This window comes from Phocoena sinus, chromosome 3 (assembly GCF_008692025.1).
Source record: "Phocoena sinus isolate mPhoSin1 chromosome 3, mPhoSin1.pri, whole genome shotgun sequence".
Taxonomy (NCBI): domain Eukaryota; kingdom Metazoa; phylum Chordata; class Mammalia; order Artiodactyla; family Phocoenidae; genus Phocoena; species Phocoena sinus.
The window spans coordinates 137,797,713-137,817,902 of NC_045765.1; the positions used below are offsets into that span (position 1 = coordinate 137,797,713).

The 20,190-nt window shown below is 46.1% G+C and overlaps 1 protein-coding gene across 1 annotated transcript in view; it reads right to left on the reverse strand.

Moving 5' to 3' along the window:
* Nucleotides 1–1,239: 1,239 nt before the first annotated feature.
* NIM1K (NIM1 serine/threonine protein kinase) overlaps nucleotides 1,240–20,190 on the reverse strand; it is a 70,312-nt gene continuing 51,361 nt past the window's right edge. The window contains exons 4-5 of the mRNA XM_032627280.1: nucleotides 4,450–4,718; nucleotides 1,240–2,102 (exon numbers count right to left, since the gene is read on the reverse strand). Of these exons, the coding sequence (XP_032483171.1) occupies nucleotides 1,353–2,102; nucleotides 4,450–4,718 (1,019 nt within the window). The 3' untranslated portion in view covers nucleotides 1,240–1,352. The remainder of the gene's footprint in view (nucleotides 2,103–4,449; nucleotides 4,719–20,190) is intronic.

The following is a 20,190-nucleotide window of genomic DNA, read 5'->3' on the forward strand; positions in this document are numbered from 1 at the left end:
CCTGATTATGGGTCACTGAGGGACCAAGCAAATGGAGCTGTCTCCTCCTGAGCTGGGCATTATCAGATCCACAGAGTCATAAATTCAGACGAACACAGCAGTGATTCATCCTTATGGAATTGATATCTACTCAGGATATGGGTTCACCTTTCCTGCCTTCAGTGAATCCTCCAATACAATCATGCTAGGTCCTAGAGAATAGCTGGTCCATTATCACATATATTACATAACGTTGCCTCAAGGACCACAGTTTTGGTAAGAGCCGTGTGGGCAATGGGCACATGACCATGGGATGTACCCCTCTTACTATATACCTCAACACCAGAAGCAGCCAGCATAGATGGATGGAGTGGCTCAGCTAAGGCACCGGTTATAGGGCAGCACCCTGCAGGGCTGGGGTGCTATCCCTCAGGATTCAGTATACATGATTTAACAATGGCTCATAGATCTGTGTCTCCTGCTGTTAAAATACACAGGTCTGGGAACCACTGGGTAGAAGCATGATTGACTTTTCTTACCATCACAATCAGGGACCCACTTGAAGAATTTGTACTTCTTTTTCCTACAGTCTCGGCTTGGCTAGAGTAGAGGTTTTTGATCCTGGGGGCAGGGGGATGCTTCTACTGGGAGACCCGGTAGGGGTCCAGTGAATTGAGATCTATGGCTACCACACGGTCACTTTGGGATCCCCATGCCAGGTGACAAGCCGGCAAAGAAAGGAGGTATTATAGTGGTGGGAATTACTGACCCTGATTTTCATAAGGAGCTAAAGAGGAGTATGTCTGAACCCAAGAGTGTTACTTTAGAGCCTCATAATAATGGTGAAGAGGCAATAGCAGCAACCATGAGCCAACAAGAGCAAGGCATCTAAGGGTTCAGATCCTCTGATGATAAAGGTCTGGGTCATACCACCCAATCTAGGCCAGCCAGAATGCTGGCCAAAAGTGAGGGAAATTTACAATGGTTGATGGAGGAAGGAAGGTATGAGTCCGGTTACAGCCTCAGGACAAACTGCAGTAATGACTAGACTCTCCTGCACAGGAGAGGAAGGACCTGGCCTATTTTTTATTTTGCAGCACCTTAAACAGCGCCTGGCACATGGTAGGCACTGCGTAAGTATTTCTCGATTAACTGAGTGAATGCTAGAGTTTGAAAACAAGACGAGGTTGCAAACCAAGCCAGAATCTGAGCTAACAGACTTTTTTTTTGGGGGGGTGGGGTGGGCGGAGGGGAAATGCGTATCTTAAATTTAAATTTATTTAAAAATTACAAAAAAGTCTCCACTCAAGTTGGTGAAAAAATTTGAAAGCAGCAACAATGATCTTGCTTAATTACCAGCAGTCTAATGCAATTTATAAAATTGAACAAAATTTGGACGTGTGTCTTATGCCTCTGTAGACACGGGACCCCTTCTTTAGGTCCCTCTCTTTAGGGTCTGGTAGTATCATTATTGGGACACTTTCCAAAGCCTTTTTCTTTTGGACTCTATGCAAAATGATTCGATAGACGCCTGTGATGGAGCTTCGGGCATCTCTCCCTTGGTTATTTCGAATATGCTCTTCCGTAATGCCCAAGTGTTCTAAAGTGCTTTTAACCTCATTTTCTTCTTCTTTGAGGGTGCTGGTTTCTGACAAATGTTTCGGATCCAGTTGGAAAGGCTCCAGAGGGGTGGGGTACGGCACTCCTTGCATCCACTCATTGTTCATGATGGAGTCGATTCCGTACCTCTCAGCGGGTACCTGCTGGAGGACTCCCCGGATGAGCCGGAGGCAGGGCTCTGACACGTGCGGAGGCTCACTGTACGTTCCCTCCAGGATGCTCTTCTTCAGTTTGGCCACGGTCTCTGCCCGAAACGGCATGGTGCCCGTCACCATGAAGTACAGAAGCACCCCCAAGGCCCAGATATCCACATAAACGCCAACGTAGTGCTCGTCTCGAAAAAGTTCGGGCGCCGCGTAGGGAGGAGACCCACAGAAAGTGTTCAGCATTTCACCTTTCTTACTTACTGTGCTGAACCCAAAGTCCCCCACCTTCACACAAGTATTATTGGTATAGAACACATTTTCTGCTTTCAGATCTCTGTGAATAATCTGGTTTTCATGCTGTGGAAAGAAGACAAAGGGGGAAAAAGTCATCATTTTCAAAGTAATATACCAACATTAAAGATGCATCAGTTGCTCTGAAACAATGGTGTAACAACAGAATTTGTAATTCTGTAACAACAGAATTTGCTAATGGTGTAACAACAACAGAAATTCAATGGAGATCAACTTAAGTCATGTCAGACCTCAGATCTTGAGAGATGCCCTGTCATAACCATTAGCCCAGGGTAAAGCCCACACCCTCCAAGCAGACCAAAGGTTCTGTTCTGTGGGGTGAGTGTTGGAGTCTGTCCCACACACGTGGACTCAGGAATTAGGGCCAGAAGTAAGACCCAGATCTTGTGAAACAGTAATCTTTCGTTTCTGAGACCCTGTATGGGTTTTTCTGGCTGAGCAATCTCTTGAGTAGGGCCAACCCCAAGAAGGTGAGGAGTCCTCTCCCAAGTCCACACCCCTGCTCCTTTGGGTGGGCTCCTTTATCGCTATGGAATTCAATAGAAAGGAGGATACTATGTTGGGCAAGGTTCTGGCGGCAGATCCAATCCCTACCCTTGAATTCTGGATCCAGACAACCTTGAAGACCCTTGACCAGTTTAATGCCAAGGGCTCTTGGGAAATGGTTTAATGTCACTTTTCCGGCTGGATCTCCTGTGTCAAGAATCCAGGCTTTGGAGCCTGACATCTTGGTTAATTCTAGATTCAACTATACCAGCTGTGTATGTGAGTGTCGCCTTCCTTCTTTGTAAAATGGGACACTGAGAACCGCCCCATAAGGCTGTTGTGAGAACTGTATGTGATGCTGTATCTATAGCATTCAGCATGGTCCTGGCACATAGCAAACAAACCTGATAAAATTTGAATCTGTGTCTATCATTCACCCTTCCTCTTTCTGGAGACCAGAGAGCTAGGAGAAAGGTCAGGGTGTAGAGCCTCAGAGGACTCAGTCTGCATCCTCTACTGCTGGATCCTCTTCTGCTCTCCCACCAGATCTCTTTTCCAAGTAGAATGTGCCAGACTCTGCCCATCTGCTCCATTGCTTGGTAAGGGTCTGGCTTATTCCCTGGCCCAAGGAAAGTTCACCCCAGCACAGGGCCACTTAGATGACAACCACAGGTCTGAAACAGCCACTACCATCACACTCAGGTTCTCCCTGCTCACTTCTTTTTCCTCCCCCTCTCCCTCCCAGCTGCCATCTTGGGCCCCTTAGGTCACTAGTAACCTGCTAATAATTTGGCCAGGAGCTCACTGATCCCAGTTCTTGTCTCATGACATCCGAACAGAGGAGCAAACTAGAAACAGCCTCTCAACGAATATAGACACCAGACAAGTGTCTCTTCCTGCCAATTGGACTGAGAGCTTGGCAAAGAGGGCAGAAAACCTTTGCACTAACAGAGTGGTACAAGTGGTCATCAGGTCTGCAAGTCAGATTCCTCCTGTGTGCCCAGCGGGACAACCAACAATAGGGAGGGCACAGGAGAACCAGTTCATGGAGGAACTGGGGAGTATGCTTACGGAGTCCAGGTTTATCTAAAGACATAATCAGAGAACTAAAATAAGAATGACACAAGCAAGTGTTAATGTGTTGAGCACAAGGCAGCAAGAACTAGTGGGGGGAGGGGGGCTTCCCTGGTGGCGCAGTGACTGAGAGTCCGTCTGCCGATGCAGGGGACGCGGGTTCGTGCCCCGGTCCGGGAAGATCCCACATGCCATGGAGCGGCTGGGCCCGTGAGCCATGGCCACTGAGCCTGCGCGTCTGGAGCCTGTGCCCCGCAACGGGAAAGGCCACAACAGTGAGAGGCCCGCGTACCGCAAACAAACAAACAAACAAACAAAAGAGCTAGTGGGGTTCACCAAAGGCGTGAAGATCAGCGTGGGCTGACCCAAGATTGAAGAAAGTTTCACAGAGAGACACAGAACTGAGCTGGGTCACGAAGTGTGGATGGGATTGAGGATGTGAGATGTGAAAAGAGGGGAGAGGGCATCCCAGACACAGAATTAGGGAGGCAAGGCCAAGAAGCAGTGAGAAGCCAGCTCTCCGAGTAGTGGAAGACGGGGCTGGAGGAATGCATGTGGCCAAGGAGGGGGTGATGGTCATCCGGCTGCTCAGAGTGAGTCCTGCCAACTTCCACAGAGGCCAGGAGGCTGCCGTGGAACTGGAGATCCCTGGGCATTGCTTCGGAGGCAGGGAGCACGATCCCAGCCAGACATCTGACTCTCACAGAAGGGACTGCTGTCTGCGCTTGTAGGACTAAAGCCTTCGGGGATGCTTAGATGATGGTAAACTAAAGCCCCATGCTCCCACTGCGGGTAGAATGGGAGCAGGACTCTCCCTCCTCGCCCCGCTCACCATGTGCTTCACGGCAGACACAATCTGGGAGAAGATGAGCTTGCTCTCTGGTTCTGAGAACTTCCCTTCAGTGCTGATTTTCCCAAAGAGCTCCCCACCCCCTGCATACTCCATCACCAAGTGGAGCTTGGATAGAGTCTCCACGACTTCATACAGGCGGATGATGTTGGGATGGTGCAGTTTTTCCATGCTGGAGATTTCGCGGGATAGGAGCCTTTGGGTTTTCTGGTCCAACTTGGTCTTGTCCAGGATCTTAATGGCCACCTTTTCTGGAAAAAAAAAGAAAAAGTCAAAGGATCCTAGCTATTTAGAGCTGGAAGGAACCTGGTCCCTCTATTTCACTAGACACAGAGGTTAAGTGGCTATTTCCAGCTCAGAAAGCTCCTCAGCAGTAATGACAAACAGCAATTTTTGAGTTCAACATCTATGCTGGTCCCTTAGATCAGTGTGACTCTACCATGTACAGGTTTTAATGCCAACTCCTGCCTCCCAAGGAGGTTTCAGTTTGGTGAGCTTTATCCAGTTTTCTGGATAAAGTTAAAGCACCTTTATTTAGCCGACAGAGCCCCTCTTGATCAGGCCCAAGCTACCTCTTCAGCCTCATGGCCCACCGCTCCTAACCACCTCCCCGTGCACCCTGTAGTCTAACGTTACAGAACGTTTTGCTGTTCACTGAAAAGGTACAGGACATTCATGCCTGGGATCTTTCGTCTTCCTGGATCTACCTGGATTATTTCCTCTCTCTGACTCATCACTCCTTCCTGTTCTTTACTCAGTTAATGCCGGATGAGTCTTCAAGGCCAGCCTCAGAACCAACCTCTTCCAGGAAGCCTTCTATGACACCTGTCCCAGGAAGATGATGACATCCAGTTTCTGTGTATTCTCTGTACTATAATCTCAGCACATTTACCTATAAATATTGACTCCTCATCTGTTTCTTCCTCCTACCCCCTTCCTTGCGTGGGCTGTTTGATCTGATTTGACTTTGTCAGTGCCTGGCACACCATGTACCAGTACAGGAAACACCAGTGCTCGGTGTGTCTGGATTGTTGGAAAGCCATGAAGAGTCGGGCACTGCAAGGTGCTACTGGTGGGAGGACTAGTTGGTAACATGGTTCTGGACTGTAGTTTGGTATTACGTCTTAAGAGTCTTTAAAATGGTCACACCCTTTGACCCACCCTTTTTACTTGTGGCAATTAATCTTAAAGAAATAATCTGACACACGTACAAGACTGCTTGTGTAAGAAGACTTCTCTAACACTGGGAACAGCTTAAGTGTCCAGCAAGAAAGATGGTTAAAGTGTGGTTCATCTATCTCTCTAATGGTACAACATGCAGCTATCAAAATAATCACATTGATCTTTATTTATGAACATGGAAAGTTGCTCAGTATAGAACAAGTGAAAAACGCAAATGTGCATTCGCATAGGAAAAAATCTGGCAAGATATACACCAAAATGTTTAGAATAGTTATTTTATTAATAGGGGGGATCATGGATGGTTTTCTTTTTTTAAAACTTTTATTGGAGTAGTATAGTTGATCTACAATGTTGTGTTAGTTTCAGGTGTACAGCAAAGTGAATCAGTTATACGTATATATATCCACTCTTTTTTTTTAAGATTCTTTTCCCATGTAGACCATTACAGAGTATTGAGTAGAGTTCCCTGTGCTGTACAGCAGGTTATTATTAATCTATTTTATAGTCATGTATATATGTCAGTCCCAATCTCCCAGTTTATCCTCCGCTAATGGATGGTTTCCCTTTTTCTTTTTTTTTTAACTTATCTGTGTTTTCTAATTTTCCTACAATTAATTATACAATTAACATAGATTGTGTAATAAAAATGGTTAATGTTTGAAAATGAATGAATCGCTACTCCGAAGTAACACTTCATTCATTTTTGGGTTCAAACTGGACCAGACTTTCTATTAGATAAGAAAGAATTTTCCAGGCGAATAAACGGGGAGAACGGGATGGCAGGGCGCCTGTTTGACCTACTTGCAAAACAACTGGTTTGAGGAACTTTTGGCACAGTGGTTATGGGCATGAAAATAGAAGCTGCTAGTTTAAAATAGGAGTGTTATCGGTTTGTTAAAGTAGGTCCATTAGGACTCCTGGAAGACGAAGAGGCAGGGCTCGCTGGTGCCTGAGGTGGCCGCGCTTGCTCGGGTGGGGAAGGAGGGAAGCTACACGGAGCAGGACCCTCAGGGCTCCCGCGACCTCCGCAGGCAATCCTCCCGGCAGACGGATGGACCGCCACGGCCGGTCCCCGGGGCGTTCTCGCCCCGCTGCTCGCGTCCTTTCTGCTGTTGAGGCTTTAGGATTAAGATTCCCCGCCGCTCTTTACCTGAAACAGAAACTCTGGTTTTGTGTAGCCTGGTGGGCGAGCTGTTATCCCAAGGGCTAGAATAATGAATTCCGTCCTTCAGCCTGGCAGCCGGCCTGCGGAAGGGGCCGCTGCTGCGGCCGGTCCTCCCCAGCGCAGGCCAGGCTTCTGCTTAGGTGCGGGTCCCTCTCTGCCGCCCCCTCGGCTGCCGCAGCTGCACGCGCGCTGCTCACCCTGCGACCGCCCAAGAATCCGGTTGGGGTGTGCGTCCAGGCCGCTGTCTCTAACCTCCCTTTAGGACAATCCTAGTTTTAGATGTTCAGTTTTATATTTGAGCGGTTCTTAGGAAAGGCTGCCCTCCCACGGCCGGGACCAGAGTGAGGCAGGAGAATGTTTGCGAGAGTAAATGCGTTCTGAAATTCTACGCCCTTAGGCGTCCGATGGCTCGCTCTCGTCCCAGCCTGTTTCCTCCGCTTTGTGTTAAATCACATTATAGTCATGCCGTCTAACGCACATGTACAACCATCTGAAACGTCTGAAAAAGCCCCGGGGTTCTGAATTGTCACTACGTGGTAGAAGCTGCCGGCTCGTGAAGAATTAGGTCTCTAAGTCCCACCCTTTCAACAATGTTCAGGCAGCACCTTACTCTGCCCCAGACTGAAAAAGACAGACATGTTCCTACAGCCCAGTGAGACTTTGAAAAAACCCTCGTTACAAGCGTGGCACGTGTTAGGAAGGGGCGCACATAGGAGAACAGAGAGACCCCCGAGAAATGACACTTGCCTTGTGAACAGGAGGTGAGGAGGGAGGCCCAATACTTGGCCGTGGGAAGGGGACAGTGTGCCAGGTCTGGGCGAGATGTCACGTTTGTATTTGAGGATCTAAGAGGAGACCACTCCGCTGGGCATGGAGAATTGGCAGGTTGGGGGGAAGGGGTCCCAAACCAGCCTGCAGCGTAGGCAGGCGTCACATTACCCAGAGACCTGGAAATTATTTCAAGAAATGTAGTCTTGGGGGTGGGAAGACGAAGAAATACACTCTCAGAGAAAAAAAAACTTTGCCGGACATATCAGTAAACAAAGGATGTTGCAGCCATTAAGCCTTCACATTACAGCCGCTGAAGGTGAGGCCTGAGGGAACTCAGGATAGAAATGGGATGCCAGCCATCGAGCAGTCAGCCCTGCAGCCACCCGACCCCCCCTGCACCCTGGGGAGACTCAGAATGAGAAAGCGCAGGATACTGGCCCCAGATAGCTGAGGTGCACATCAAAGGAATGATTTCAATGAGCCCCGACTTTTGCATCTTCCCATACACAGAAAAGCGCTGAATTCCTTAACTTGCAATATCCGGTTTTCTTTAGTTAACAGTAATCTTTTGAAGTTCTGACTACCTGGTCTTTGTTGCAAAAGCTCCTATATACCGTGGCTCCCCCCTCACCTCTTTAGAGCCATCTGAGAGACTGTGTCCCCAGCTTAAGTCCTCAGTTTTGTCTGCTGAATAAAAGATAATTCTCAACTTTTAGGTTGTGTATTTTTTTTTCAGTTGACATGGTGATGGAGATTGAGGTACAAACTTCCAGTTATAAGATAAGTCACAGGGATGTAATGTATAGTTCAGGGAATATAGTCAGTAATATTGTAATAACTCTGTATGGTGACAGATGGCTTACCATGGCGGTCATTTTGTAATGTATAAGAAGATTGGATCACCATGTTGTACACCTGAAAGTGATATAGTATTGTAAGTTAATCATACTTCAATTTTTTTTTTTTAAGTAGCCTTTATTTTTAGGGCAGTAGGAAGACACTACAAGGTTTTAAGGGATTGTCATAACCAGATATCCACTTTAGAATGGGTACTCTGGCTGCAGTGTGGGAAAGGGATAGGAGCAGAGCACACCTGAGGGCAGGGTGGTGGTTTTGGAGGTGATGATAGCAACCGCAGGGAGAGGACTCTCTCGGTAGTGACGGAGAGGAGAGAGAGAGAAGTAGAGAAATTCGAGAGGTAAACCTCCCCTTTCTCCAAATTTGTTGAAGAGACTGACACATTTCCTTAAACCAGGACTTGCAAACTCAAATGTCTCTAGAGGCCAGGGTGGAAAGCTTATTGTAAGGCAACAGGGAGTAGTGGGGACTGTGGAGTCCTGAGAAGTACATGCCCCAGAGCAAAGGGGCAGCTGCTACTCAACTCCAGACAATTGTTACTGTTTGGGATGTAGACTCAGTGTTATCAAATCTAATTTTTTTCAAGAGACATCTGTATTGTAATGCAGTCATTCTAATCATTAAGTGTCAGCAACTAATTCAAACTTTCAAACCTAGAGTGGACCAAGCAAAATCTGTGTTTGGGACCAAAGGGACAGGGGGAGGGAGCAGATATTAGAACCTAGAGAGTATTGTGTAGAGAAAGCTACCTTGAGGGGAGCTGAGACGTCCTTCCAGAAGTACAGCTGGCCTGAATCAACCTCACAGTCAGGCTGGGGGAACAGATCTCAGGCTCTCCCTCTCCTTCCTTTGATCCAGTTCAAGGGCTCCCTACAAGCCAAAGCCAACTGGAACCCATAGGACTAAAGAGACGTGATGAAGTCTGGGACAGAGAGCAAAATGAAGGGTGGAAAACGGATCTGGGGAAGCAGGTGGAAGATGTCCAGCACAGTGGGCTAGGAGGGTAAGAGAGAGGGATGCAGTGGAACAAAAACAAGGGGATGTACCCCGAGTCAGAGGGTCAGGGAAGATTTTTAACACTTTCCCTGGACTCTAAATGTTAACTAGAGGAAAGTAGGGGAGAAGCAATAAGGGGAGATTCTAATAGTAAGGTTGTATAGGAGAGAAGATCTTGAGGCAGGAAAGACCCTAATACCTTAGGGTAATGGTCTATACACTTTTTTGATTAGCTTCCTTTACTAATAAACATTTTTGAGCACTGCTCTCTATGTATATTTATAAAATTATATGCATGTACTACTAATATACACATTTTAAATGTATGTAATCATGGAAATTAAAAACATGTAATAACAAATAAATATAGAAAAGAAGTTCTAATATTTTCTTCCCTCATCCCAGTAGGCAACCCCATGGGTATGTGCACCCTACTTTGGAGACCACTGCCTTTGAGGGATTGAAAGAAGAGAGTGGAGCGGGCACATGGGGAATGAAGGAAAAGATAGGCCAAGATGAGGCTGGAGAGTCAGCCAGGGCCAAAGTCCGTGAGTCATATTCTGGACCTCAGATTAAGGGCATTGAGAAACCACTGGAGAGTTTTTCTTTTCTTTTCTTTTATATTGGGGTATAGTTGATTAACAATGTTGTGTTAGTTTCAGGTGGACAGCAAAGTGATTCAGTTATACATATACATATATCCATTCTTTTTCAAATTCTTTTCCCATTTAGGTTGTTACATAATATTGAGTGGAGTTCCCTGTGCTATACAGTAGGTCCTTGTTGCTTATCCATTTTGAATATAGCAGTGTGTATATATCAATCCCAAACTCGGTAACTATCCCTTGCCTGCACCCTTCCCCTCTGGTAACCAAGAGAAACCACTAGAAAGTTTCAAGCAGACAGCGAGCTATATGACCAGCCTTGCATTTTCTAAAAGACCGCTTCTGGCTGCAGTGCAGAGGATGACATAAATATGGATGAGGGAGACAGATTACAGCAATTTAATCCAACTAGGAAAGGGTGAGATATTTAGAAGGGAGCATCAATAGCACTTGGGGTTCAGCCAAGGGTTAGGGTTGAAGAAGAGGTAAAGGTTTCTGGGTTGAGGAATGGGGAGGATTGGTGGTGTGCGCTGGAGGGGCATCTTTTTTCCTTTTCTTTAAAATTTATTTATTTATTTATTTTTGGTTGTGTTTGGTCTTCATTGTTGTGCACAGGCTTTCTCTAGTTGCGGCGAGCAGGGGGCTACTCTTCATTGCAGTGTGTGGGCTTCTCACTGTGGTGGCTTCTCCTGTTGCACAGCATGGGCTCTAGGTGTGAGGGCTTCAGTAGTTGTGGCACACAGGCTCAATAGTTGTGGCTCGTGGGCTCTAGAGTGCAGGCTCAGTAGTTGTGGCTCACGGGCTTAGTTGCTCCATGGCATGTGGGATCTTCCAGGACCAGGGCTCGAACCCGTGTCCCCTGCATTGGCAGGCGGATTGTTAACCACTGCACCACCAGGGAAGTCCTGGAGGAGCATCTTTATTGTTGTTGTCATGGCTCTGTGTACTCCCTCAACATCTCTGGTCTCTCTCGTCGTGTTTTCTCAGCTGAACCACACCCTGGTTAAATCCAACCTCCCACCTACTCTCTGCCTACACCCATGCAGTGACCATGACGGCTTGTCTCACTTTGAATTCATGATCTATAACCTCAGGTGCGTCTTTATTCCTGGCAGACACACTACATTTCCCTGGTCCAATAGTGCCCCTACACTTTTAGATGACGCTTTCATGGCTTCTCTTCTCCCATCAAATCTCTAATACCTTCTCTCTCTCCTTACTCATAGCTGATGACTTAGATTTCTATTTTATCGAGTAAAGAAAGCCATAGAAGAGAATTTCTTCAAGTTCCTTCTGCCACTTCTTCCAGCCTACCTGAATCTGTGCCCATAAACTCTGTCTTCCTGTTTCTCTGGGTAAATGGTCTCTGCTCCTATCTAAGGCCTAGCTAAGACCCCTCTACATGTTGAATAGATTCCATCTACTCTCCTCTACTCAAGAACAGGCATCCAAAATTTCTTCCTTCTCTCCTGCGTCATAAGTTTTAACCTTTCTACTGAATCTTTTCCATCTGCATACATTCGTGCTATTTACCCATCTAAAAAAAAAAAAAGTCGGGCTTCCCTGGTGGCGCAGTGGTTGAGAGTCCGCCTGCCGATGCAGGGGACACGGGTTCGTGCCCCGGTCCGGGAAGATCCCACATGCTGTGGAGCGGCTGGGCCCATGAGCCGTTGCCCCTGGGCCTGCACGTCCGGAGCCTGTGCTCCGCAACGGGAGAGGCCACAACAGTGAGAGGCCCATGTACTGCAAAAAAAAAAAAAAAAAAAAAAAAAAAAAAGTCTTCCCCACAAAAATGCATACATGTTACCAAAAGACTTGTACTAGAATGTTCATAGTAACGTTATTCATAATAGCCCCAAATTGGAAACTATCCTCACGTTCATCAACAGTAGAATGGATAAATAAACTGTAGTATATTTGTACAATGGGCTGCTATGTAGCAATAAGAATGAAGCATCTAAACTACATAAAATAATACGGATGGTTTTCCCACTTTTTTTTTTTTTTTTTTTTTTTGGCTGTGCTTTGCGGCTTGCACGAGGGATCGAACTCGGGGCTCCAGCAGTGAGAGAGCTAAGTCCTAACCACTGGACCACTAGGGAAGTCCCCAGCTTTCACAAGTTTAATATTGAGCAAATGAAATAAGACAAAAGAAGACATATTGTATGATGCCATTTATATAAACTTTACAGGTAAACACAATCTGTGATGTTAGAAGTCAGGGTAGTGGTTATACTTGGGGATGTAGTAAATAGAAGGGGGGATGGGGAGCCTCTAAAGTACTGGGAATGTTCTCTTTTTTGAACTTGGTGCTGGTTATATGGGTCTTTTTAGTTGGAAAATTCATTTAACTGCATATTTGTGATTTTCATACTTCTTTTTGTATTTATGTATGTTAAACATTAAAAAAAGTTTTTGATAAACCACAAAAAAACCTCTCTCGACCCCACTTCCCCCTCTAGCATCAGACTCTTCTTCTCATTCTCTTTGTAGCAGAACTCTCTTAAAGAGCTGGTTCTACGTCACTGTCTCCAGTCCTCCCCTCATTATGTCTTGAACCTAAGAGATATTGCTACCAGAAAAGCTCCTCTCAGGGTCACCGATGACCTCCAAGTTGCTAAAACCAATGGCCAGTTTTCAGATTTCATCCTTCCTCCTAGAAACACCTTTGTCACTTGGTTTCTAGGAAAACACACGCTCCTGGTTTTTCTCCTACCTCTTGCCACTTCTTCTAAGGCTCCTTTGCTGTGTTCTTTTCATCTGCCCAGCCTCTAAATGTTCGACACCTGAAGGCTTAGTCCTTGGACATCCCTACAATTTCCTCAACAATTCCAGATGCATAAATACACCTGCCTACAAGACCCCTCCACTTGGTTGTCTCAGTTTGGCTTCTTACAGAAGCAGATCATGAGGCAGTGATTCAGGTGCAAGTAGTTGATGAAGGAGGTGGTACCCAGGAAACACTGGCAGAAGAATGAGGAAAGGCAGCCAATTAAGGATGTGTTACTAAGCGAGTTCCCAGTTAATCCTGCATGGCTGTTAGCATAACTGACATCATCTCGGGCTCATACAATTCCTCCTGTCCTTCCACTGACCCTACCCAGGACTGCACTATGTGGCAAATCACTTCTCTGTCAAGGGCTTTGTAGTTAACAGATATTGTTTAATGATCGGTAGGTCCAGGTGGCCTCTATGCTGTTAGTTCCCAAATAGTGATGAAGACCTTCCCTGACATTTTCCTGGTACCCACGAGACTAGTTACCCAATCAATCATCTTGACTTAGGAATGTACTTCCTGTTTTCAAGGGTACTCCCATACCCTAGGTTAGCTATAAAATTGCCCCAGTGGCCCTTCGGGCGGTGCAGAGGATAGCTGCGAATGCTTCCAGATCTTTGTCGGCCCGATCCTGAACCCACCTTGTAAGGTACCCTACAACAAACTGATCCATTGAGTATATGGAGCTGCCTGCCTCACTTTTCAGTCTCAAGATGACTTCTCAGCTCGATGGGCATCTTTTGTTCCCTCCGTCTTCCAACGATCCTGCTGCGAGTTATCGTTTGAGTTTTATCATGAGAAGAGTGAGAGAGCTGGGGTATTTGTACATCAACTACTGCCAGTACCTAGTCGTTGGCTGTTCCTGGCAGACATTAATTCCCCTCTATTTCCCACGCATGCAGGAACAGCAGCTGCAGCAGCTAGAGAAAGCCCAGAGGCAAAGAGATGGAGAGACTGGCATTTGAAGGTCTGGCCTGCGTGCACTGAAATGGTAAGGCCCAAGGAGACACGGGTGAGGCACCAACAGCCTCCGCTGTGCATGTGTAACAGGCACGCCCAGCAGAAGACGTCCAATACTGATCTCCCCCGCCCCAAACCTGTTCCTTCTACAGTCTTCCCAGTTTCAGTAAATGGAAACTCTATTCTTGCAGTCATCCAGGACAAAAACCTTGAGTATTTGACTCTTCTCCTTTACACTCCACTTCCAATCCGTCAGCAAATCCTGTTATCTCTACTTCTAAATACAGCCAGAATCCAGCCACTTCTCAGCCTTTCACTGCTCCCTTCCTGGTCCAAGCCACCATTCTCTCTTGCTTGGATTATTCCGATAGGCTCCTAGCTGATCTCTCCTTTTCTGCCTTTGACCCCTTGCAGCCTATTTTCAACAGAGCAGCCAAGGTGATCCTATTAAGCGTTAAGCCAGGTCGTGCTGTCACTTCTCTGCTGCCTCAGAGGGCTCAGGTTTCCCTCATAGGAAAAGCCGAAGTCCTGACTTTGCCATACTGCGTATTAACCCTATGTGGTCTGGTCCCTGCCACCCTCTGCTGTCACACGCCTCAGCCGTTCCTAGAGTTTTACAGGCACTCTCCCACCTTGGCGCTCTTCTGCTTGCTGTCCCCTCTGCCTGACCACGTTCCCCCATGGACTCCAAGGCCAGTTTCCTTATTCCCTTCAGTTCAATGATCACCTCCTCAGGGAGGCTGTCCCTGGCCATTTTGTCTAAAACTGCAGCCCCCAGTGGTCCCTCCCCTCCCCTCTGCTCTATCTTCCTTCTTGTCCCTTATCACTACGTAGCATAATGAATATTTTACTGGCTTACTTTTGTCTGTCTCTCCCTGCTAGAACATAAGCTCCACAGGACAGACTGCTGTCTATTTCGTTCAATTCTGTATCTCCAGTCCCTAGAACAGTGCCTGTTACACGGGAGGTGATCAACAAATATTTGTTGAATAAATGATCTCACTTAACGCTCACAAGAGCCCAGGGTAAGTATCCCCACTGCAGTGTAACTCAAGTTAGCGCCTTGCTTTTTCATTTATTATCGTGTCCACGCATCCTCCACGTTACTACAGATTCTCCACAATTGTGATTTTTAATGGCTGTGTGACTTCCATCCAAGTGCATATGCTTTAATATCCTTGAGCTTTCCTGCATCATTGGAGCATATAAATTATTTTGAGTCCTTTGCATTATAAATAGGGAACTTCTTTTTGTTATAGTAATACTGAATTTATTTTTAGGATGGATTCACCAAAGCCAATAACTAACCATTCTTAAAGTAAGAAAACATAATTTTATTTATTTTCAATTTACTTTTTTATTGAAGTATAGTTGATTTATAATATTGCATTAATTTCTGCTACATAGCAAAGTCTTTTTTATATTCTTTTCCATTATGGTTTATCCCAGGATATTGAATATAGTCTCCTGTGCTATACAGTAGGACCTTGTTTATCCATTCTATATATAATAGTTTGCATTTACTAACACCAAACTCCCAGTCCATTCCTCCCCCATACCCCCTCCCCCTTGGCAACTGCAAGTCTGTTCTCTACAACTGTGAGTCTGTTTCTATTTCATAGATATGTTCATCTGTGGCATATTTTAGATTCCACATATAAGTGATATCACATGGTATTTGTCTTTCTTCTTCTGCCTTACTTCGCTTAGTATGATAATCTCTAGTTGCATCCAGAAAACATAATTTTAAACTGCTGTTTTAATGAATGTACTCAAGAGGAGGGACCCCTTTTCCAAAACCACTGGGCCTTCTTGGTTAAGCTTTACCGGAGCCTGTGTGAGTCCCCCAGCCCTGTCCTTCTAGGAGATTAGAGCATGAAGGACCCACCGGAGAGTACTGCCATGCATTGCTCCCTCCCATATCTCTTCCCACCACTACTGGATTTTCCGGGGAAGTTATTATACTAACTTAATTCACCAAGTATCTGTTGAATATTTATTAGTTATAACGAACGTGGGGGAAGTCTGAGGATCAACAGGATACAATGTCTGACACCAAGGAGCCTATGACCAGGACATACAAGACTTTCACTGTACCCCAGATTTGTTAGGCCCCAAATCTTTATTTCTCATGCATACTGTCTCTTGGGTTCCAAGATGGTCACTGGGCTCCTTTACTTGACCTCCGTGTACCTCCAAGTCAGTGCTTCCAGATCTGCACTCTCAAATCCACTTCTTCTCCTGTATTCACTATTCACTGCTAAGTCATTAAGGCTGGAAACCTGGGAGTCATCTTTACTTCTTCCCCTCCCCGTCCTCTCCTGCTTTCCCCCATGCAGTTGACCACAGCTTTTCCAATACTCTAAAATAGTTTTCAAATGCATCCCCTTCTCTCCATGCTCACTGTCACTTCCTTAGTTGAGGTGGACATCATCATTCATCTGGATCATTAGAGTAATATTTTATTCTGACATGCCTGACTCTTGTCATGTCCCAACTTCAATTCCCTTTCCTCACTGAAATAATGAATAGTTAATCATTTTATTAATTGCTTGCTCAAAGCTCTTCAATGGCTTCCTGATACATAAATGACAAAAATCCAAACATGCAAGAAGATTCTCCATGATCTAGTCCCTGCCTACATCACCCACCATATCTCCCACTACTCTGTGGGTGCATCCCATGCACTAACCTCACTGAATTACTCTTAAGTCTCCAAACACTCCGCACCCTGGCTCACACCTCCAGTCACTTTACATCCTCTCTCTCTGACTGGAATTCCCTTTCCTCTGTGTCCTGCATTATTTCTCCGAAAACCTCAAGACCTAATGCAAGCCCTTCCTGATCAATTGACCCTTTCCTGATTTCAGCACACCCTTCGTAACCTCACCCTGTGACAGCACTTATCAGTTGTTTCCTGTCTGTCTCCATTACCTACTGCGAGTTCCTATCAGGCAAGAGCTGTATCTTATTCATCTCTGTAAGGCACAAGAGAGTTTATTATATTTTTTAAAAAAGAAGGAATGAACCGATGCATAAATGAATTGAGAGAGAAGAAGAAAGGCTTCTAGAAACATGAGACTAGAGTAACAGAGAAGAAGACCAGGGATGAAGGGGTCAGAAAGGACAGCAACAGAGAAAGGGACAGGCACCCATGGCCTCTTTTACTTTTGTTTGAGGCAACAGATGGGACATAAAATATTCAGAAGCCCAGTGCGTCATTTCTTTTGAGAAATTTCTAATCAGCCTAAAAGGGGACTCATGATGGCTTCAGCCTGCCCGATCAGCTTGCAAGGCCCAGGAGAATCTGAGCCATTAGCTATAAAAATAAACTCCAGCCAGCAGGGGCCTATACTGGAGCCTTCTCTTTAGGGATCCAGAGCAGCTGGTGTCTTTTTTTAAACTACTGTCTTGGGAGCTGCCCCTGGCACAGAAACCCTCCGCTTCCCTGGGAACCTCCTCCTTTATCTTATCCAGGTTGTCCATATTTCCTAGAAAACCTAATGACAATTCTCGGCAAGCTGGCTTTGCATGGGAACCGTATTTATACAAATCGCTCTTCAGACTATGTCATCTGACATGGCCTGGTAATGGGAGAGGGTATTTGTAATTCCCAGCAAGGCTAAACCACTCCCTGATAAATCTCCTTCCATTGTAGAGGTAAAGATTTTAGAGGAATGTCCCCCTGTCTTTCCAACCCAGTCTGCTCCCGGGAGCCTAACGTCCTCCCTCTTTTCATAAGTCACAGTCTTCCAGTCTTGCCTCTGTCATCCTCCCAGAGTTCTCACTTCCTAGTACCTACACCACCCGTCTCTTTCTTCATCCCCACATCGATTCACATCTGGGTCTCCCCTCCTTCACACTCTCAGTTCCTTTTGTCCTCACCTTCCTACTCTTTCCTGGGCTCACTTCTGACAGAACCCAGAAGAGAGATGAGCACGGTACCAGGACGAGGCCATCCTGGGATGAGTCTGCAAGTTGGGAGGTGAGATCTGGGATTCATTTTCCTGTTGCATCAGTACAATGTGCACGATGACCTGCTGTTAACATTTTCTGGCTTGTTTAAATGTGCTTGTTGAACTGATTTTTCCTCTGCCTGTGCTTCTGGCCTTCCTCTCCTTTTGTGCACCCATCCCATCCCATGAGCAGAGGCTGACATTGAGCCTTTGACAATAGGGCTACTCTGTGGTGGTTTAGGAGTGAGGAGGGCATGATAGTGAGGCCGCTGAGGCCTCCATCCACACAGCAGGAAAACACCGCATTCTCTGAAACTCAAGGGACCAGAATTAAGTGAATTCTGTAATACGACAGGCAAGAAGCCTCTGGCATTCAAGAAGAAAGTCACTATGTAAACACCAGTTGTGGTCCTTCCTCTTTCTTCTGTCCTCCTCACATAACAGCCTGTCTAAGGAATTAGATGCTTTCCTGCTCCTGGCTTGTGGTGGTTTCCCTGCTTAGCTGGTTATTGTCGCGGTGATGGTATGTCCGTCAATTTACTGTGTTCTCCACTCTCCCATCTCAGAGGCGCTTCTTTGGACCTCGGGCCCTGCTGACAGTGCAGTGGGTCGTGTGACCCGAAAGGCTGCAGCTGACTTGACATAGGCAGGCGCTTGACTCAGCGGTGGCCCATTGACGGCTGGTCAGTGAGCGATTATATTCTCTTTTCAAAATCTGAGCTGAAATAGAATGAAACTAGTGGGATGGAGATGGGATAAAGCTGAGAGGTTATGTAGATATGGGACTGGAAACAATCATTCTTGGCCATATGCCTTTGGGTAATTAAGCAGAGAAGGCCACTCCACAGAAAGAAGTATGAAGTAGAAATGAGAAGCCGCGCAATCCCAGAGAAAGGGGAGATGGAGAGGGTAACCTCCATCCTTGAAACGTGGCTCTACCTCCCTGCTGAGCGGCCACAAAATTCCCCTGCACACAAGTCACCCTGTCAGCGTGAGCTCATCTGAGTCGGCTTCTGTCCCATGAAACGAATGACGTGTGACTCACACAGGCCTAAAGGACCTGGACTTTTTTGAAAGCAGACTAATACTGGCACTTAATGGATACTTGCTACATGCTCTGTCTAGGTACATGGTAAATATTCAGGATATTATATCTTCTTAAAATTCGCTCCTCCTAGCAATCCTAGGCAGCTGATATATTTTCTTCACGTATACATAAGGAAATTGTGGCACAGAATGGTAAAATAACTTGTTCGGGGGTCACACAGCTAGAGGAAAAAAGAATTGGAATTCCACGCAGGTCTGGCTGACTCCAAAGCTGATATCTTTCCACAATATTGCACTACCTTCTGCCACCTTCAAGACAAGGTGCCGCTCTCTCTTACACACTGTCTGAACAGGGAGGGCGGGCAGAAGGTAGGTGCTGCTTCTGAGTCTTGGTTATACACTCTATGACTTGCGCATTGTCCCCTGCTTCCCTGCTGCAGGCATTGGAGGGCAGGATCCCTCCTCGGCAGTCCGGCCGCCAGGAAGGAGAATGGCTGGTGAGCAGGGTGGGGTCTGGTGGGGGTCTGGGGCTGAAGAAGGCAATGGTAGCCCACGTGGTCGGCTTGTTCAGGGCAGCATGTGAAAGAGCTGCCCCCTCCACCCTGCACCAAAATCCCGAGGTAGCTTGCAGCGAAAAGGAAGCTGGGTTCTAACCCTGTCTCTGCCATGACCTCGGGACAGCCACTTCTGAGCCTCCATCTCCCCATTTGTAAAATTCAGGAGGGCTAGATGAGGTCAGTGTTTCCCGAAGTGGAACCTTGAACACTCATGGGGCATGCAGTGATTTTAGTGCATGAAAACAGCCTTAAATAGCACCGAAACACAGCATAAAAAAGTTATTTCTGTATCGGTTCTCCCTTCACTCTCCTAAGTAAGGTAAAGAGAAACTCACAGATGGGTTTTTGGCATGTTTTAAATTACTTTCAGTCACTTTGTAAGTTTCCTTTAAATTTTATTTTATTTTTTTGGCCATGCTGTGTGGCTTGCGGGATCTTAATTCCCCCACCAGGGATCAAACCCATGCCCCCTGCCGTGGAAGTGTGGAGTCCTAACCACTGGACTGCCAGGGAAGTCCCCCCTTAACATTTTTTGCAAGTTGCTAAGAGAATAGATTTTAAAAGTTCTCACCACACACATACGAAATTGTAACTATATGAGGTGGTGAGTGTGTTAAATGACCTTATTGTGGTAATCATTTCATAATATATACATATATAAAATCAGAACATTGTACGCCTTAAACTTACATGATATTATATGTCAATCACATCTCAATAAAGCTGGAAAAATAAATAAACAGAACTTTGACATTTGTGTGCATTGTATTTATTTTTACCACTACCTTCTATTCATGGGTTTTCACGACTTTAATATCAAATTTCCTTCTGAAATAGGTTTAAGTAAAAA